Source organism: Vicia villosa, linkage group LG6 (genome assembly GCF_029867415.1).
Source record: "Vicia villosa cultivar HV-30 ecotype Madison, WI linkage group LG6, Vvil1.0, whole genome shotgun sequence".
In the NCBI taxonomy this organism is placed as follows: domain Eukaryota; kingdom Viridiplantae; phylum Streptophyta; class Magnoliopsida; order Fabales; family Fabaceae; genus Vicia; species Vicia villosa.
In genome coordinates, this window is record NC_081185.1 from 143,672,163 (window position 1) to 143,692,172 (window position 20,010).

The 20,010-nt window shown below is 32.7% G+C and overlaps 2 protein-coding genes across 4 annotated transcripts; one reads left to right on the forward strand and one right to left on the reverse strand.

Annotated features, from left to right (window-relative positions):
* Window positions 1–8,016: 8,016 nt before the first annotated feature.
* On the forward strand, window positions 8,017–10,425 carry LOC131610311 (glycerol-3-phosphate dehydrogenase [NAD(+)] GPDHC1, cytosolic). Its single transcript, XM_058882224.1, has 5 exons — window positions 8,017–8,889; window positions 9,191–9,412; window positions 9,583–9,830; window positions 9,912–10,051; window positions 10,210–10,425. The coding sequence occupies exons 1-5, from the start codon at window positions 8,226–8,228 to the stop codon at window positions 10,331–10,333; spliced, it is 1,398 nt and encodes a 465-aa protein (XP_058738207.1). The 5' UTR covers window positions 8,017–8,225; the 3' UTR covers window positions 10,334–10,425.
* Window positions 10,426–10,843: 418 nt separating this feature from the next.
* On the reverse strand, window positions 10,844–16,880 carry LOC131610310 (uncharacterized). 3 transcript variants are annotated; one of them, XM_058882222.1, is made up of 11 exons: window positions 16,780–16,880; window positions 16,219–16,275; window positions 15,991–16,062; window positions 15,572–15,906; window positions 14,858–15,055; window positions 13,612–13,797; window positions 13,343–13,492; window positions 13,070–13,219; window positions 12,815–12,958; window positions 12,549–12,698; window positions 10,844–12,428 (listed from the first exon to the last, which is right to left on the reverse strand). In XM_058882222.1, exons 2-11 carry the CDS (start codon window positions 16,253–16,255, stop codon window positions 11,181–11,183), a joined length of 2,670 nt encoding a protein of 889 aa, XP_058738205.1. In that variant the 5' UTR covers window positions 16,256–16,275; window positions 16,780–16,880; the 3' UTR covers window positions 10,844–11,180. The 3 variants fall into 3 exon arrangements, with proteins under 3 accessions (XP_058738205.1, XP_058738206.1, XP_058738204.1); XM_058882223.1 differs by lacking the exon at window positions 16,780–16,880 and adding an exon at window positions 16,480–16,725; XM_058882221.1 differs by lacking the exon at window positions 16,780–16,880 and having other exon boundaries at window positions 16,219–16,471.
* Between the last annotated feature and the right edge of the window lie 3,130 nt (window positions 16,881–20,010).

Sequence of the window (20,010 nt, forward strand, 5' to 3'; positions counted from 1 at the left end):
GGGATTTTTCCTCCTTCCCTTGCTCTTCTCACGTCTACGATAAAATCTTTTTCTCCCAACTCTTCTCTTGTCCCTTTCTTTTCTATTTTTCTCAATAATAAAATAATAATATAATTAGGACTAAGTGTAGAGATTTTTACTCCATACACCCACTAATTACACTTCACACCCCCAAAAGTCCAATATTCTCTTCTTATTCATTTATTCCATTATTTTCAAAATATTCGTAAACTAAATTTTAATTAAATAATTAACCAAAAGTCAATTTATCTAGTAATTTAAAAATACGGGTGTTACAACTCTCCCTCACTAAAAGAGTTTTCGTCCTCGAAAACATACCTTAGACGAAAAGTTCTGGGTAAGAGTCCTTCATCTGGTCTCTAGCTCACATGTAACATTTCCACTGGTTGGTCCTCCCCAAACCACTTTCACCGTTGCTATCTCTTTACCTCGCAATTGCTTCACTTTACGATCCTCATTCCTCATAGGTAATGTCTCTACAGTCAGATTATCTCGCACATGTATATCATCTACGTGAATCTCATGAGACGGGTCTGCAATGTATTTCCTCAACTGGGATACATGGAATACATCATGCAAATTAGCGAGTGCCGACGGTAAAGCAATATGATAAGCAACCTTCCCAATTTTCTTAGTAATCTTCAATAGACCAATGAAACGCGGAGTTAACTTCTTCGACTTCATGGATCTCCCAATGCCAGTCATCGGAGTAACTCGCATGAATACATGATCTCCCTCCTTAAATTCGATATCCTTTCTTCTTTTGTTGTGGTAACTTTTCTGACGACTCTGAGAAGCTATCATCTTCTCTTGAATCATCTTGATCTTTTCTTTAGTTTGTTGCACAATCTCCGGTCCAAGCACCGCACTTTCTCTAGATTCGTACCAACACAACGGTGTTCTACACCTCCTACCATACAATCCCTCAAACGGAGCCATACCAATACTCGAATGATAACTATTGTTATAGGTAAACTCAATCAAAGGTAAATAACTATCCCACACAGCACCTTTCTCCAATACACAAGCTCTCAACAAATGGGCTAACCCATATGGGTCAGCCCCAAAAAATCATAGGACTTGGGCCTTAAAATTAAAGCCCATATTTTCAGGGCCTTTTCACCCCCACCCTAAAAAGCCCACTACCCATTAGGGTTAGCCCATATCTGCCGTGGGTAGCCCATTAAGCCCGTATAATTATTATTTTTAAAAAAAGATATTAATATTTATATTATCTTACTCTAAAATAGCATATTAATTTTTCTCACTTCACTAAATTTTATCTCTATTCTATTAAATCTTTCTCTTTTAAATATTATACATTAATATAATCAACATTTTTTCATCGTATTATATTAGTTTTTCTCTTATAATAAATATTCAATATTATTTTATACAATTTAGACATATATTGTATTTAAAAACACATTATAATATGTATAGGAGATAATATAGTACTTAAAAGTGTATTATGTTTAAAATAACATAATTTTTAATTTTATTTATAATAAATATTATGAAGTTTTTATTTTAATTTTTTTAAATAAAAAACCCATTTAGGGTTGGGTAGCCCGAAGTCCATCTAGGGTCGGGCTCAGGTAGTAAATCTTGAGCCCATATTACACAGGGCTTTTTTGGCCCAGTCCTAAAAAGCCCAGGTCCTCCAGGGCCGGCCCGACTAGGGTCGGATATCCCATTTTGACAGCTCTAGTTGTCTCTGATAAACCATTTAAGTTTGAGAGTTCTTACTTCAAATATTGGCAAGCTAAGATGAAATTTTTCTGAACCTTGAAGAAGGTTTTTCAAATTTTGATTGAGGACATTCCTGTTGTTCCTTCTGGATAAATCAAATAAACTAATGGTAACAAAACTGTGAATTCAGACAGACCTGTTAACTCTTTTGAATTAAACTATGTTGCAAAAGCTAAAGTAGATGATTTATAACTCGGAAAAGAAATATCCATACGGAAATATAATGATTATATTCGCAAATCATATTCTGAACGGTCTTGCTGATAATCTGTATGATTACTATAGTAACTGCGAGACTGCTAAACAGGTATATGAAGCTGTGCAAAAGAAATAAGATATTGAAGAAGCTAGAACAAATAAATATGCCATAATGAGCTACTTAAAGTATCAGATGGTATAGATGAAAAGTTAGTGGAGGCTCAATGTTATGAACTTCAAAAGATTGTTTATGATATCATCATCGAAGGTGTGTCTTTAGATGAACATTTTTAAATTACTTTTATTATTGACAAACTACCCATAGTTTGAATCTTTTTTAAAAGTTTGCTTCACCATAAAACAAATGAATTCTTAGTTAAAAGTTTTATTATCTACCTTTGAATTCAAGAAAAATCTCATAGATAAGATCAAAAATAAAAGTATTGGTTGTATCAAACAACAAAAAGAAATTCGATGTAGTTTTGAAGCCTTTTTCAAATGATTAAAGAATCAGAACTACAATGTTGTGAACCAAATTAAGAATGAGAACCCTTCAAGGGCCCGCAATTACTCCAATTGATAGGAAACAACTACCACCGTAAAAAATTACACTGGTGTTTTATCTTTCTCCAATTATGGAAAACTAGGTCATATGATTAAGAAAGGTAAGATCATGCTTAGTCCTTGTGATGCCCCTAATGCATAGGTTAACCTAACTGATAAGTAATTTATTGCTTTGATAACCAAAATCAACATAATTGGTGAATATGATGGTTGGTGGTTAGATATTGCCTCTTCTCGCCATTTTTTTTATGATCGCATGTTCAAAACATGCACGAATATGAAAGTATTGTTGGGAGTTGTCCTACCAGTAATGTTGTCAGTATTGGAGAAGTAAAGCAGAGTCCAACTCTAAAAAGACTTTAATCTTGAAGAATGTCATCCATACTTAAGAGATTATAAATAATATTGTTTCTGGTTATCTACTGAAAAAGGCAGGGTTTAGTCAGTCTATTCGGGTAGATTTGTACACCATCACAAAGAATGATATTTTTGTGAATGAAATTGATATGTTTAAGAATTTTGTAAAGAATTTGAAAATGATTTAGTAAGAAGATTAAGATACTTCGTAGTCATCGAGAAATTGTATGATTCTAGTTTATTTAATGAATTTAAAAACATCATGGAATTGTACATTAAAAGACTGCACCATACTCTCCTGAAATGAATGGTAAAGTAGAAATAAAGAATATAACTCTTACTTAACTTGTTGTTTCAATTATGTTGAATTCAGACGTTGTTTCTCATTTATGGGGAAAAATTTTATTAACTGGTTGTTATGTCCTGAATAGAGTTTTCAAGTTTACAAATTAGAACTCTCCTTATGTGATATTAAAGAAAATACAACAAAATTTGTCTTACTTTAGAACTCGGGGTTGTCTGGCTTAAGTCTAAATTTTGGATCCAAAACGATTTAAACTCACTAGTGTAGCTTATGAACGTGTATTCATTAGGTATGTAGAAAACAGTAAGGCATATAGATTTTATGACCTAAATGCTAAAGTGATTATAGAATAAAATGATGTTGAATTCTATTAACACAAAATTCCTTTCAAATTGAGAAATAGTGGGGGCACTGAATTGATTCACCTACCTGTGATAAGATGCTTAGAAAGCAACGACGAAGTAGAAACAAAACTTTGACGAAGTGAAAAAGTAAGAGTTGCTAAAGAGTATGTGCCCAATTATACGACTTATAAAGTATAAGAAGATCCACCAAATCTTCAAGAAACCTTGTCATCACTGGATGCAGATTTGTGGCAAGAAGCTATTAACGCTAAGATAGATTCTCTAGAATCTAACAGGACCTGGAACTTAGGAGACTTGTCTCCTGGTTGCAAACCAATCAGTCGTAAATGAGTTTTAAAAAAGAAACAAAAACATGATGGAAAAGTTCATAAATACAAGGTTTACCTTGTAGCCAAAGGTTTTAGGCAGATAGAAAATATAGATTTCTTCGATACTTTTACTCCAGTTACTAGAATTACATCCATTAAAGTAGTGCTTTCAATTTCTTCTATTTATAACTTAATACTACACCAAGTGAATGTTAAAACAACTATTTTAAATGGTGACTTAGAAGAAGAAATATATATGGACCAACTGGAAGGGTTTGTAATTCATGGGCAAGAAAACAAGGTTTGTAAGTTAGATAAATCTCTGTTTGGTCTAAATCAAGCTCATAAGGAATGACGTGAAAAGTCTAATAACTTAACGATATCGAATGGGTATAAGGTGAATGAAAGTGACAAATCCGTTTATTACAAATCTGAGAATCGCATTTGTACTATCATATGTCTATATGTAGATGATTTACTCTTATTTGGATCAAACACTCAGGACGTTAATGATGTGAAATCATTGTTGAGAAACAAATTTGATATGAAAGACCTCAGAGATGCGAGTGTGATTCTTGGAATCAAGATCACTAGATCAAAAAAAGGAATTTTCTTGGATCAATCTCATTAGGTAGACAATATCTTAAAGAAATATAACTACTTTGACTGTAAATCCGCTTGCACACCATACAATCTAAGAGTAAAATTGTTTAAGAACACTGGTGATAATGTCAAACAAACGGAATATTCAGTCATCATTGAGAGTCTAGGTATGCCACTGGTTATACTAGACCCAACCTTGCATATGTCGTAGGATTGTTATGCAGGTTTACTAGTAGGATGAATAATGAGCATTGGCAACTTAAAACGACCATTAATTTAGGTTTACATTATAAGATATTTTCTGGTGTACTTGAAGAATACAATGATCTTGATTGAAATACATTTTCAGATGATTCTAAAGCAACTAGAGTTTATATATTTTGTATAGTTTGAGGAGTTGTATCTTGGAAATCAAATAAACAAATTATTTTGGCTTAGTCCACGATGGAGTCTGAGATGATAGCATTAGCGACTACTGGTGAATAAGCAATTTGGTTAAGATGCTTGCTAGCAAATATCCCATTGTGGAAAAAAATTGTGCCACTTGGGTTGATCCACTGAGATAGTACCACGACTATTGCAAAAATTGAGAATCGATATTATAATGGTAAAAGATGTCAAATTAAGAGAAAGCACAACATTTTTAGAGATTGTATCTCTAAAGGAGTTGTAAGAGAGCAAATCCTTTGACAAAAGGAGTAGTTAGAGAGAATGTCTAGAATACATTAAAGAAGATGAGACTAATACATATAGAGAAATGAGTTGCTCATGATGGTAACCTTACCTAAATGATTTGAGATCCTAAAAATTATTGTTTAATGGATAATAACAAGTTGTGAGTAATATGAGGTGATCATGCTAAAGTAAATAAGAGAAACATGAATCTTGAAGAAGTAAGAGTAAGGGATAATAGAAACTCTAAATTAGATCTATACTCTGTATGAAAGAGTACCTAGGCTACAAGAGTACTCTTGATAGACTCACCTATGTGATTGTGGAACTTAGACTGATTCTTATATAATTTCAAGGAAAAATTCATAGAGCCTTGACTAAACTGAGATACACGTGCAAGGCAATTAAATCATGGGCTATTAGAATACTCCTTAAGAAAAGGTTGTGTGCGGGTTTGGTGTCTGAGATAGAGTTCAAGACAACTGTATCACTCTTGTTGAATAAGAATCATACTTGCTACTTAAAGTTTCAAGTCGTAGACACCTCTGTTTATGCACAATCATAAAAACGTTTGATGTTACTTCTGCAATACTTTTTAAATTCAAGTGGGAGATTGTTGAAATATTATGTCAATATTCTAATATAAGGAGATGAATTTGAAAAAAAATTCTTAAATCAAGTCTTATATTCTGTGTTAATTGAAAAAAATACATTAGTCTCGCATTCTTTATGTGAGATATCTTAACTAGTTCACTTTATTATATAAGAAAGCTCTTTGTTTCATTCAAACACATAAAAAAAAACATATTATTGAGTTTTCCTTCCTCACTCATAATTATGCATCTTTTGAATTATCGAAGCGCCAACTTCTTCCCCTTTTTTTCTACTCGTTGAATTTTCTGAGTACTTTATTGAATTCTCTTTAGAGAATTATGTTAATTTCTCATCGTTTGAGTTGAGAAATTATCAAGTATAATTTTTGGATTCTCTTTAGAGAATTATTCGAATATTTTTTTTTTAGAACTCATTTTGAGTGGTCAAATGATTATTATTGAATTCACTTAAAGAATTATTGAAATTTCTTTTGGTTTAATAAATTATGATTGGTCATTATACCAAATACTATGATTGATATATATACCATATTTGAATGGTCTTTGTACCATCATAAGGTGTATTTCTAGAGCGATCTAGTCTGCGACTCTACCTAATAATTTTTTCACTGGCAATTTTTCAAAACCTTAAAACAACATATATTGTAATAAAATCACTTGTTTCCTTATTTATTGACTTCCAGTAGAGTTTTTTTTTTTCTGGATGATATTCTTTCGAAATTTGATTTCTTTTCTATTCAAATTAATTTCTTTTTTGATTACCACAAAATTTTTTATTTCTTTTCTTTAAATATTAAGTTATTGAGGGTAAGAAAGTAAGTTACAATCTAAGAAAGAAAGAAAATAGAGGAAATTATGAGACATAATTAATGAATTGAATTCATAACTTTATTTAAATGACAGAAAAGTATCATTCAATTACACACATTTAATATTTATAATGGAATCAACGTTAAGTCATTCACTTGCGACAAAAGCTAACTAACCCACAAACTTAGTTATTCATCTAAGCAACTTCTAATTAATTATGGTTTTGACTTTTCAGAATTACAAATTTGTGGGATATCCTCCTAAGACACTTTCTAAAGAACCAAAAACCCTAATTACATACTAGTAGCTTAAAAGTCCCAATTTGTAAATGATTGCAACATTGTGTTCAAACGTTACATCTAACAAAAAGCCTTATTTAGCATTAATACTTCAATTAAAAACAGGCTCAAAGTAGGAGGGAGCATATGACACATAAGAACATTTAATAAGTTTTCAGCAACCACAACGTACATCACATGAAACTACTTGCAAAGTCATACAATCTTAATGACCGTTGGGGAAGTTGGCCATACCCAATAACCTTTAATGCCAACAAATTAATTCATGAAAATGACACTTATATGTCATAATGATAAATGACTCAACCCTAAATAGCATTAGCAAAACGTTACCTCTATTGTTTCAAAAATTCAGTTCAATTGATAGATGTTCAGAAACATCAGACTCCAGAGACAGACACTAGTTAAAACACGCGACATCTCACTTATTTGCTTTTAAATGACTTTTGAATTGATGAACGAATACATTAGATGGAGAAACACGTATTGCAACTTATAAACACAATCATCAATTGTACAAACTAAATTCAATGAACCCATTCGTTGAAGGACCATAACATAACTTGGTAGTTCCTAGCACGAAAGTTTAGTTTTGTTTATAGGTACAACAAACGATAGACGGAGAAAACAAAGTAATGCAATTTTTTTCTCCATTCCTCTTATCTACTCTTTTGGCTTTACATGCCATGTGCACAACTATTTGTATCTACAAACTACTCCATCCATTTTCAAATACCATGCTTTAAAACTTTCTCTCACATATATATTTTTTAAAAGTAAATAAATATAACAATTTTATAAAATTATACTACTAAATACTCCTATAACTATTATCTTAAATGAATCTCATTAAGTCATTTTAATATTAAGATTTTAATTGATAGTTGCATATGTACATCCAACTGTAGAAACACGAGTTCAAATTCGCAATATTCTAATTATTTATATGCTAAATGTAAGTCACTAAACTATTAGACTAAACGAATCCGTTATTCAATAAATTTTAAAATATAATTTTTTTCTATATTATAGAGATAATAATTTTAGTAAAAGAAATATTTAGAGAAATGGGCACATATTTGTACCATATTCATGCATTGAATGTTTCAATAAATAATGTACAACATTGGTCAATCAATATCTACCAACAAGATTTTATTTTTCACATTCCAATGCTGCCTCATCTTTTCTCAACCCAAAAAAATCTTATTCCTATGCTAACAAGAATCAAATTTGTTAGTTGAGTAAACAAAAAAGTGAAACTCACAAGTTTATATAATAGAGCCTCTCACTTTAGTTTACATTCACATTCACATTTTGAAGATTTTTTCTATAACATTTTTTTATAGTTTTGGATCATGGTAGGAAGCATATTGGGAAAGATAAACAATAACACACACTCAAATGGATCATCTCATAATCATAACAATGGATTAGAAGAGAAGCTTGATGAGTTTAGAAGCCTAATTGGCAAAACCAATGGTGACACTTTGAGAATTGTGAGTATAGGAGCTGGTGCTTGGGGAAGTGTTTTTGCAGCACTTTTACAAGACAGTTATGGACAATTCAGAGACAAAGTACAAATAAGAATATGGCGAAGACCGGGACGTAAAGTCGATAGAGAAACGGCGAAACATCTCTTCGAAGTTATCAATTCGAGAGAAGATGTTTTAAGAAGATTGATACGACGGTGCGCGTATCTTAAATACGTCGAAGCAAGACTTGGTGATAGGACATTGTTTGCGGATGAGATTCTTAAAGATGGTCTTTGTTTGAACATGATTGATACTCCTGTTTGTCCTTTGAAAGTTGTTACTAATTTGCAAGAAGCTGTTTGGGATGCTGATGTTGTTGTTAATGGTTTGCCTTCGACGGAAACTCGCGAGGTTTTCGAAGAGATTAGTGAGTATTGGAAAGAGAGGATTAGTGTTCCTGTTATCATTTCTTTATCTAAAGGTATTGAAGCTGCTTTGGAGCCTGTTCCTCATATTGTTACTCCTACAAAAATGATTCATCAAGCAAGTAAGACAGTTTTTTCTTCTTTTCTATTTACATTTCGTCTCGCATCCAATGATTTTTAGGTATTCACTATTCAATTACATGTAGATTTGAGCTATGTTAATTAACCGATTAAAAAGTTGTCGTGAAAATTGTCTAAATCTAGTCGTTAATGTTATACAAAACATGTTACCAAAAATCTAAATTTCTGAACAAAAACGTATTTGGTGTCTGACATAAGACCGACACATATGATTACATTCAATTTACTTATTTTTAAAAATTATTATCTGTGTCAATGTGTGTGTGTCCGTATTTGTGACAGCGGGAGTGCCTATGGAGAACATACTTTATCTTGGTGGTCCAAATATTGCATCAGAAATCTACAACAAAGAGTATGCAAATGCTAGAATTTGTGGAGCTGAGAAATGGAGAAAACCTTTAGCAAAGTTTCTTAGACAACCACATTTTATTGTATGGGACAATAGTGACCTTGTCACACATGAAGTCATGGGTGGATTGAAAAATGTCTATGCAATTGGAGCTGGTAAGCTTCAACTTTTATTCTATATCATCAATATATTTTGTTAGATCAAAAACCTTGTTTGAAAGTAAAATGATACGAAAGAAATGCAAACGCCGAACATATGATATTTGATCACGAAGTTCAGTCAATTGTGTCTACGTCTGTCTCTAATGATTTCCATGTCTTAACAGGAATGGTAGCATCCCTTACAAATGAGAGTGCTACTAGCAAATCAGTGTACTTTGCACACTGCACTTCAGAGATGATATTCATCACTCATTTGTTAACCGAAGAGCCTGAGAAACTTGCAGGGCCATTACTTGCTGACACATATGTCACGTTATTAAAAGGGCGTAACGCGTGGTACGGTCAGATGTTAGCTAAGGGTGAACTTAGCCCTGACATGGGCGATAGAATTAGCGGCAAAGGAATGATTCAGGTATAAAAACTAACAATATTAACATCGACCGTTTCTAACAAACTTGTATGTAATTTTTGACCTGCCAATTATCTCTTCTAGGGAGTATCTGCAGTGGAAGCATTTTTCGAACTTTTGAGCCAATCAAGCCTGAATGTGTTGCATCCCGAAGAAAAGATTCATGTTGCTCCCGTTGAGCTTTGCCCTATTTTGAAGACACTCTACAAAATATTGATATCCAGGTAAATAATTTCCTAACAATATAATTAACATATAAGCCTTGGTGGTTAGTGTGACTAATCAGAGGAAGTGAAGGTAAACATGTACGGTTGAGCATTAACCACCTCTAACTAACTTCCCAACTAACTAATATATACTCTGGTGCATGCTGGATTGTTAGGGAACAATCAACACAAGCTATTCTGAAAGCTCTGAGGGATGAAAATCTGAATGATCCGCGAGAACGCATTGCAATTGCACAAAGTCATGCTTTTTACAGGCCTTCACTTCTTGGACAACAGTGATTGTTTTCACTGGACAAAAGCAAACGTGGATGTAACCATTTATAGGAAAAACAGGTCAAAGGGATATATATCATTTATGTATTATTTTGTGATGTGATTGTTTCTGTTTTTTACATTGCATTATTGTTTGTATATATATGTCAAAATATTAATCTATTAAGAACTTACCATGACATAAGCACTTATGATAGTGTTTTGATAATCTTTTAAACTAATGATATATCTATAAATTGTTTTTACCTTACTTCAGATAAATTGAAAGGTGTTGGCAGTTTTGATTTAAACTATGGGATTGAATATTAAAATTAAAAAAATTAAAACATAAACTTGTTTTGGCAATTAAACAATAGCAAAGTCAAGAGTTAAATTATGCTTTTTGAAAAAGTGCATTCTATCATTATTAATTTATTTGTGGTGTGTGGGACTGAATTCCCAAAATCTTAGGTGATTGAAGAGCTGTCTTCATTTTGACCACCAAAATGTATATACTAGATGAATCATATATAAAACTTAATCAGCAAAAAGCATGCTTAGCTGTTTAATGTATTTTGAATTGTATCATGGCTTTGGATCAAAGCAGATCAATGTGGACACAACAGCAAAGTTTCAAGTCTCTAATGAGGCTGCAAAGACTAACAGCTACTAGGAAGAAAACCTATACTTCCTTTCATTTACAAAGTATTCTATCTATAGGCTGTACAAAATCCATTTCCGCGTGCCTACGTATTTTTCACAACTATGTCAGAATCGTACGCCAAACTCCGTGGAAGCACTGGACCTAACCAAAAAATGATGCCCAAAAGAGAATTGCAAAAATGGGCTAACACTATCAAGCCCACTAGTAAGTTCAGCGGCTGCTGAGTCGCATAACTAATTGTTCAACCAAAGCTGCTTTTTTAAGATCATAGGACTTTGCTATTTTGAGTTCCTTTGCCATGGGCCTCAACTCAGTCAATTTCATTTTCATCAAGGTTTCGGCCGAGTAAACAGGGAGCTGAACTGAGCTCTCATTATGAGGATCCACCAGCGCAAGCGGCATGACATCCAATGTTGTTGTGTCGAAGTAGTTAACAATTGAATTTTGTACTTCTGAGGTAATTGACAACTCTGAAAATTGTCCTTTCTCTTGTAATTCAGAAAATTCGCTGCCATAAAGCACAACAGCATTACCATTAGTTTCATGCTGGCCCGGCTTCCCAGTCCAATTAGTAATTTTACTATTCATGGGCTTTTTAAAGGTCGTGCCAGCAGTATGAGTTTCTGGTTTCCGCTGCCTCTTGGTTGAAGCATAATCGTTGTCATAAAGAACAATATTATTACCACCAATCTCATGCTGGCCTGGTTTGAGAGCTCTCTTACTAATTTTACTATCCATGGGCTCATTTAAGATTTTACCAGCAGTACAGGATTTGGATTTCCGCTGCCTCTTGGTTGGTGTATAATCGCTGTCATCAAGATCAACAACATTATCATCAATTTCATGCTTGCCCAGTTTCACAGTCCTCTTAGTAATTTTACAATCCATGGGCTCATTGATTGTACCAGCAGTACAGGTTTTCTGTTTCTGTTGCCTCTTGGTTGATACACTCTTAGATGCACTTGGAATAACTTCTGCAGGACTGTTAAGTGGTTCTCTGGCAGAACAAGCCTCAGACTCTGGTTTCTTCTTTCCCTGACGTTTATAGGACTTGCTGAATTTAACATCAACTTTGGCCTTTACGTCTAGGGCTTGCAGGGCTGTATCAGCAAAACACCAATTTTGAGGAAAAACAACTTGTAAGGGTGCATCCATAGATTCCAAATCCTCATCTGGAGCAACCTCAGGTTCTTTCTTGCAGGCTCTTGGTGCAGTTTTTGGAACAAAATTACGCATAGATTCCAAATCTTCATCTGGAACAACCTTGGGTTCTTTCTTGCAGGCTCTTCGTGCAGTTTTTGGAATAAAATCACACAACTTTTTAGCTAAATCAAAATTTTCGCTTTCTTCTTGTTGACTATTACCAAACCTGGAATGAGAATGCATTTTTATCTCCTTGAAAATTGCAAGTCTATAATCATCTGAGCATACATTTCCTTGGGGATTTGTATTATCTTCCTGCATAATTTTAAGAAAAAGCAACGAATGGAATACATTGTTTAAAATCAAATCAGAAAAATGCAATGGCCACATCCAAAAGCTTTAAATTGATTAAAAGAGGAAACGAGCTTTTTGCACCTTGGTTTCACTTGGAATACTTTTGTTTCTCTTAGACCAATATGGATCCAAGGTTTGACCTGCACTTTTAGCAATGAGTTGGCTCCCTTTGATAAACGAAAGTCTATGATCATCTGAGCAGACATTTTCTTTCACAGCTATATTTATTTCCTGCACAATTTAAGAGCAAACAATGATTAGAATCCCTTGTTTAAAGTCAAAGTAGAGAATTGCAACTACACATTCAAGAGGGTTAAATTGATTAAAGAGGGGAAAAGGGTTTTCACCTTGGTTTTACTTAGAATATTTTGGTTTTCCTTGGACAAAAACGGATCCAAGATGTGACCTGACTCTGCAGTAATGCTTCCTTTGATAATTGCAAGTCTATCCTCATCTGAGCAGACGTTTTCCATCAGAGTTGTATTTTCTTCCTGCACAATTTAAAAAAATACAATGAACAGAATACCTAAATTAAAATCAAAGTAGAAACGTATTAATGCCACATCCAAGAAGTATAAAATGAGTAAAAGGGCTTTTAGCACCTTGGCTTCACTTCGAATATTTCCATTTCCCTTAGGCAAAAACTGATTCATGATTTGACCTGTCTCTGTAGCAATGAGGTGGCTCCCCTTGATAACAGCAAGTCTATGATCATCTGAGCAGAAATCTTCTATGACTGTTATAATTTCTTCCTGTAAAATATAAAAGCAAACAATGGATAGAGTCCCTTGTACAAAGTCAGAGTAGAAAACTGCAACTATCACATCCAACATGAGGTTTAAACTGATTAAAAGAGGAAAAGGGGTTTTTTGCACCTTAGCTTCATTTGGAATATTTTCATTTCCCTTGGACAAGAATGGATTCAAGATTTGATCTGACTCAGTAGTTAGGAGTTCGTTCCCTTTGATAGTGGAAAATCTATAGCCATCTGAGGGGACATCTTCTTTGAGAGTTGTATTTTCTTCCTGCATAATTTAACAAAACACAATGACCAGAATACCTTGATTAAACTCAAAGTAAAAAAATATAACTGCCACATCCATGAGCTTTAAATTCATTAAAAGAGGAAAACAGCTTCATGCACCTTGGACAAAAACAGATTTGAGATTTGACATGTATCTGTAGTAATGAGTTGGTTTTGCTCGACATCCTCATCTCCAGTAACTTTATCATCTAATGTATCAGATGATATCATCCTATCAGAATGGTAAGGTACACAGCTAACAACCCCCGAATCAGGACTTCTCACAAGAGATATTGCAAGCAACTCCTTCATTAAAAAAAAACCTAATCAGGTTCAATAGCTTAGACAAGTTTAGCAATGTTTTCAGGGCATATTATATTCAAAATTACCAGTGCAGCCTGATCAGGGAAAAGCTTATATCATCGCAAAAGGGAAAAAAATACAGACTGTCAAGTTTACTCTTTTTTCTTAGAGTTCAGTACCAGATTCAAACTGTCAAGAATTTAAACTAAACTTTGGTGTTTCTTCTCAGTGGATAAGTTATATATTTCTATTGCGTCTTTAAAGGGCTATTTGATATTAATATTTGACAGCTGATCATAGACATAAATGAAGGTATGCAACCAAAACTTATGATTAATTATCATGAGCACAATATCTAGAGGTTTAAACACCAGCACTATTTCATTCGATAAAAAATAAGTCAGTAAATTGGAATGGTAAAATCAAATCTTATTTCAATCTCAGTTCAAAATGAATCTCTTATGATTTTCTTGACAGAAGGTAACAAAATATTTGGTGACGCCAAATTCCTCGATATATATTTTTGGACTAGGATGATTGGACAGAATTTAAAATAATAATTAGCAGGAAACTTGAGCAATCATAGAATCATGTACATCTCTAACTAGAAGTATGCTTATTTGTAAATGAGAAGTATGCTGCATATCCCCATATCTGTTATTAGACATACTCAAGCTTCATTTTAAATGTTATTGTTGGTAACATATCTCCACTATATGCATATAAAAATTTATCAGATTCAATGCATGAATCATGGCGTTTTGTGGCTTAGAGAGAGGCAGAAATATTGTATAACTATCATGTTAAAAGCAATTGTGTATGAAGCAAGTAGACATGTTATACAATCATTATGCAAACACATCAAATAAGCATACACATTTTAAACAGGCCTGACATGACAGACAGCACAGGTAACAAGAGTAGAAAGATTGGTGTAATAAATCAGTTACTTCATGCAGACAAATAAAATGTTCACTAAGTTTTAAAATTAATACAATTAAGAAAGGCAGGAAGATAAAATAAGTGCCTCTTGAACTAAGATAAAGTACATAGCTTTTTCAACCTTGCTCTTTTCAGGATCATCTGATTTCTTTTCATGAAGTTCCGAAAGAAGCTCTGAGCTGCTAGAGCTTTCCGAGGTTCTAAAGTCTTCTTCTCCTGTCTCCCTTATGATAACATTTGCATCAGTATCGTTAGAATCATTATCCGGTACATGTTCAGTAACACTCACAATTGGATCCAAGATGTTCTCATCTAGACGCTGTTTCAAATTGAAAGGAAGAAAAACCCAGTTAAGTTAACCATGTGTGAAGAACAGTAAAAGTGGTTTACATTATTCAATGATGAATGATCCTCTAACTCCACAACCCCCTTATTTAAATATGATGAACCTGTTAAGAAATGTGGATGGACATGCATTAACTAATAACTTTCACAGACTAATTCATTGTTTCATTTCCTAAGAAGCTCCTCTGTATCCTATATTCTAGTGCATTCTCTCACCGAATACCGAGCTAAGGAATTTTATAAAGAACAATATTGTCACAATAAAGTTCTTTGTTGTCCAAGGGAGCACAATCATAAAGCACCCATCAATTTAGCCTGCATAAATAAAGGGTGGCTTGTAGCAAAGAAAGAGGCATCTAAAATGATTGGCAGATACGAAATTAGAACACATTAAAAGGTAAATATGGCAACCTCTAGTCAATCTTCCAAAGGAAACAAAATTACATACTAATATAAACTCAGGGAGTGAAATTGGTTTCAACGGCCAAACCTGGACATGTGTATCTTGAAAGTGATTTTTATGCAAAGCCTTCACTATTTCATGAAGTGTCTCCGCGGGTTTACTATGCAACAGTAGCTGCATCTCCGTATCATCAGCATGATCACTCTTCAAAGCAGTAACCGCAACATCAAGTTGATTGATCCTTTCGGTCAACGCACTACAGCATATTTCAGGCCAGTTTTCATTCTCAGTCCAGGCCAATTCATTCTGAAGGCACAAGAGATCCTTTTCCAGTTCATCAATTTCAGTATCCGCTTTAGTGATCAAAATTCTCAAAACCTGAACACAGGATTCCGCATTCAAGGCATCTTCTTCAATCTCATCTGTAAAACTCAACAAAAAGCAACAATAAATACAAAGCACCAAACCAAACAAAATACAGGGTGAGCAAGTATAAGAATAAATACCACGGCCACAGCTACGGCCAAAGTAATCACAGTGCCACTTGAGAATCTCGGAGTAATCACCATCATAGGAAACTAACACCAGCAAATCACATGCCAAAAATAGAAAGGAAAACAAATTAAACTAATCTCAAGCAACCCGATAAATAAAGCATTCTTCACAGAACACCGACACCGATATACCAAATTAAAAATAAATAAATAAAGGAAGACGTTGACAAAATAAGAAACCTATATCAGAAGATGGACTCCATAGATCCCAATCCATGAAATGCAAGTAACTATTTCCTGAAACACAAAACAATAACAACATAACAAAACCGCTATCAGGATTATCACCCCATCCGTAGAGCCAACAACAGACGACAACAACAAAAACAGCAATATCATGAAGAAAAGCAACAGAGAATCTTCTGAAAGAGTCAAAACAACAACCACAACAACAAAAAGGAATAAACAAACAAAAAACGTGATCAATGGAAAAAAAAGTACAAGTAAAAAACCAGCAACTTGTTCTTCTGTATTAAACCATTCCTTCGAATTCCAACAACCACAAACGCATTGAATGAGTTTCGAAACCCGAACCCACTGACACGAACAATTATTGAGTTTCAACAACACACGCAGCCAGAAATTAAATAATGCATTTAACAATGATAGAGACATTCATAACCATTAACAATGACAATAAATGCGCTTTGATGTTCAAAAACTTGATCAAAATTAAACCCTGGTTATAGTTACTAGAGTGAAAATGACAAATGAGGAAGCGAAAATGGAGGGAAAGGGAACCTGAAAATGCGAGCGCCTAGGGTTTCGCGTTGTTACGGAATTCAGAGATGAAGCGGAGGGGAGAGCAGGAGGAGTGTGTATTTGTACGGTGAAAGGACTGCCAGAATGAAAACGACGGGTGAGGGTTGTATGGTCATTTTAAAGGAAGAGGAGGTGGGCCCGATATCTTCTTTGGGACCCACTTTGACTTGAGTCATTCGGGGCCGTTTGATTTTCTCAGGTGTTCTTTTTGTTTAAACTTTTGTAGGATTAAATATATTTTTTATTTTTATAAATATTTTTAATTTACTTTTAATTTGATATATTTTTATATATACAGTCCTCTTATCTTATTAAATTTTGAAAATTATTTAATTATTTCATTTATATTCTTGTTTTCGTAGATGTATATCTGAAAGCACTTTTTTTATAAAAAAAATTGCTTATTTTCATAGGTGCATCTATGGATGCGTAAAAAATCATAGTAAACGGTGAGTACATCAAAGGAACGTGTTCAAAACTTTTTAAAAACTTTTTATAGAATCGAGTTCGTGGTGAAATTCAGCTTCTAATGGTGTATTCATTTGTTTGAAACAATTAAGAATCATGATTTTTCCATAGTATATCATAGTAGTGTAATGTAAATGTAATGATATATATAGTAGACGAAAAGAAAACATCTTATAAATCTCACAAATAGTATCAAACATAATAAAAATAAAATTACATCAATCAAATAAAAAATATAGACATCAAAAGTGTCTCAAACTAAGACCGATGAGACTAGTAGTTCTAATCGATATTCAAACAAAATAAGGTCCCAAAAAAAATATAGCCAACATCAACAGTAAAACATAACTTCGTTGACGTTATCCACGATAACTGAACTCTCTCGGAGCATAGTCGACCAACACATTACCATATGTTGTATGATGAAAATAGATTCAGTGCAGAATAGCTTCAATGTTTTAGTTGTTTTAAATTACGTTTAGTATAAGTTATTAGTAAAACTTTGTAGTTGATCTGCACTGGATCTAATTTCATCATACAACACATGGTAATGTTGGTCGACTATGCTCCAGGAGAGTTCAGTTATCTTGGAAACGTCATAAAAGTTATGTTTTACTGTTGTTGTTGGCTAGGCTTTTTTGGAGGCCTTATTTTGTCTGAATATGAAACTTATGTTTTGTTGTTGATGTTGAAGCATGTTATGCAATCCTCTTGGTCGGCCATAATGTCCGCGTAATACACATAAAGTCAAATTAGATACAATTAAATTAGAAAAACAAAAAATATTGATTTTTTTATATTCCGTAGATACAGCTATGGAATGACCTAACGTTCATCTCTTCCCTATATGTATCTACAAAAGTTTCTGAAACCTCCAAAATCCAATAATGGCGTCGGGTCACTGTTGTAGAGGGTTAAAAAAACCCATTTTGGTGGCTTGAACGTCATTTTAACACATCAAACAACACCTTCATTGTCTCTAAAGTATACTTCTAAAATAATCCTATCATTGCTACACCTTAAAGTCGAATTTTAACTCTATATTACAAATGCTCTTAAATAACTCGAAAATTCAAAAACTTACCGATTAAATTGAGTTTTGAACTTGATAGAATATGTTGATAGTTGTTGTGGACGTTATCGGCCGAACTTGAGAGAAAGAAAATAAGCTTTGGGGAAGTTTGATTTTTGAGGTTGGGAGAGTATGAGAGTTGAAGAAGAGAAAAATGAAGAATGGGGAGGAGACGAGTGTGTGGTGCGAATTATAACATCAAATTCTCCCGTATATGCATTTATGAAAGAAATCAATGTTAAACAATAAAAAATGTGCTTTCGGAGATGCATCTACGGAGGACAATTTTGTCAACTCGCAGGTGCGTGAGAGATCCATGGGGTGGGGTAAGAAATTCTTTTTTTTTTCAAATTTTTTAATAATTTTTTTATATATATATTAAAATATTATAAAATATTTATTTATCTAATTTTAGAATTTTTTAAAATAAGAAAAATTAAATATGAATTTTTTAAATTTCAAAAGATAATGATAACCGTAACGAAAATCTTGATTTAGAAATTAAATTTTTAATTTTTTTCAAAGAACTTTTTATAACGTTTTAAATATATCTGTAAAATAATTATTTAAAAATACGCATTAGTTTAACTGCAGAGACTAAAATTACGTACATAAAAGGATAAAAAACATATTTAACCTTTTTTATTTAATAAAATAAAATTTATCATCAACTCTCATAAATCATAGTTTTTTCATTATTTATGTTTATTTTTGAATTGTGTGATCTTATGTTTAAACTCTGTGATCTTACGTTACAATTGTGTGACCTTATGTTCTCCTCGTGCGATCTTATATTCCAATCGTGTGATCTGGTGATTTTGGATACTTAAGTCCGAATATTTCTTTAACCTTGTTTTTTAATATTTTCAAAAATTTTTAGTTGTATGTACTTAAATTGTTCAAACTAATTATATCTGGGATCATCCATTAAAAAGATTAAATTAAAAATAAAAAATATATCCATCAACAAAGCTCAAAGGCACTGTGTTTAAAGTGTTTACTTCGGTATTACAGCAGATGCTACAACACAATAATCTATCTAAAAGTGTTCACCAAGCCGTATGAATTAGTTTTGAGATGAAAATTCTTTTAAGTCTAAAATAAAATTACTTCTGGTTGGAATTGATTTTGGATAATTAGTTTAAAAATTAATATAATCCAATTCAAATTATGTTTTAATTTGGATCCATTTTTTAATATTGAAATTAAAAAAATTATAATTTTTTATTAATATTAATACCCTAAAAACATTATAAAATAATTTGCTTAATATAATATATAATATATTCTAATATATTAAAAATGAATATTACAAAATGACAATGATCGGTTATATTTGAAACAATTGAAATAATAAAAAAATCATATTAAACTAAATTAAAAAAATAATATTAAAACAAAACAATTATATATGAATAATAAGTTATACACAGTATATCACACTAAAAGCAAATAACCAAGTGTGAAATATATGAATGCAGTTTAATTTAAATTGTATAAGTTTTAAAAATTTAATTTGAAATTCGATCTAATTCAAGCGGTTTTTACAATGAACATCCAAACACGTTAGTTTTGACTCGCATTCTGTTTCAAAAGACAACAAAACTTCAATCTTTAGAGTTCCCTTAATATACCTCACAATCCTAACAGCAGCCTTGATAATGTGGTCA

Coding starts and splice junctions, on each gene's coding strand:
- LOC131610311 (XM_058882224.1), top strand. CDS start 8,226: ATGGTAGGAAGCATATTGGGAAAGATAAACAATAACACACACTCAAAT. Junction 8,890..9,190: donor AAAAATGATTCATCAAGCAA/GTAAGACAGTTT, acceptor TATTTGTGACAG/CGGGAGTGCCTATGGAGAAC. Junction 10,052..10,209: donor TACAAAATATTGATATCCAG/GTAAATAATTTC, acceptor CTGGATTGTTAG/GGAACAATCAACACAAGCTA.
- LOC131610310 (XM_058882221.1), bottom strand. CDS start 16,300: ATGTTGTTATTGTTTTGTGTTTCAGGAAATAGTTACTTGCATTTCATG. Junction 13,220..13,342: donor ATATTCCAAATGAAGCTAAG/GTGCAAAAAACC, acceptor TATATTTTACAG/GAAGAAATTATAACAGTCAT. Junction 12,699..12,814: donor ATATTCTAAGTAAAACCAAG/GTGAAAACCCTT, acceptor TAAATTGTGCAG/GAAATAAATATAGCTGTGAA.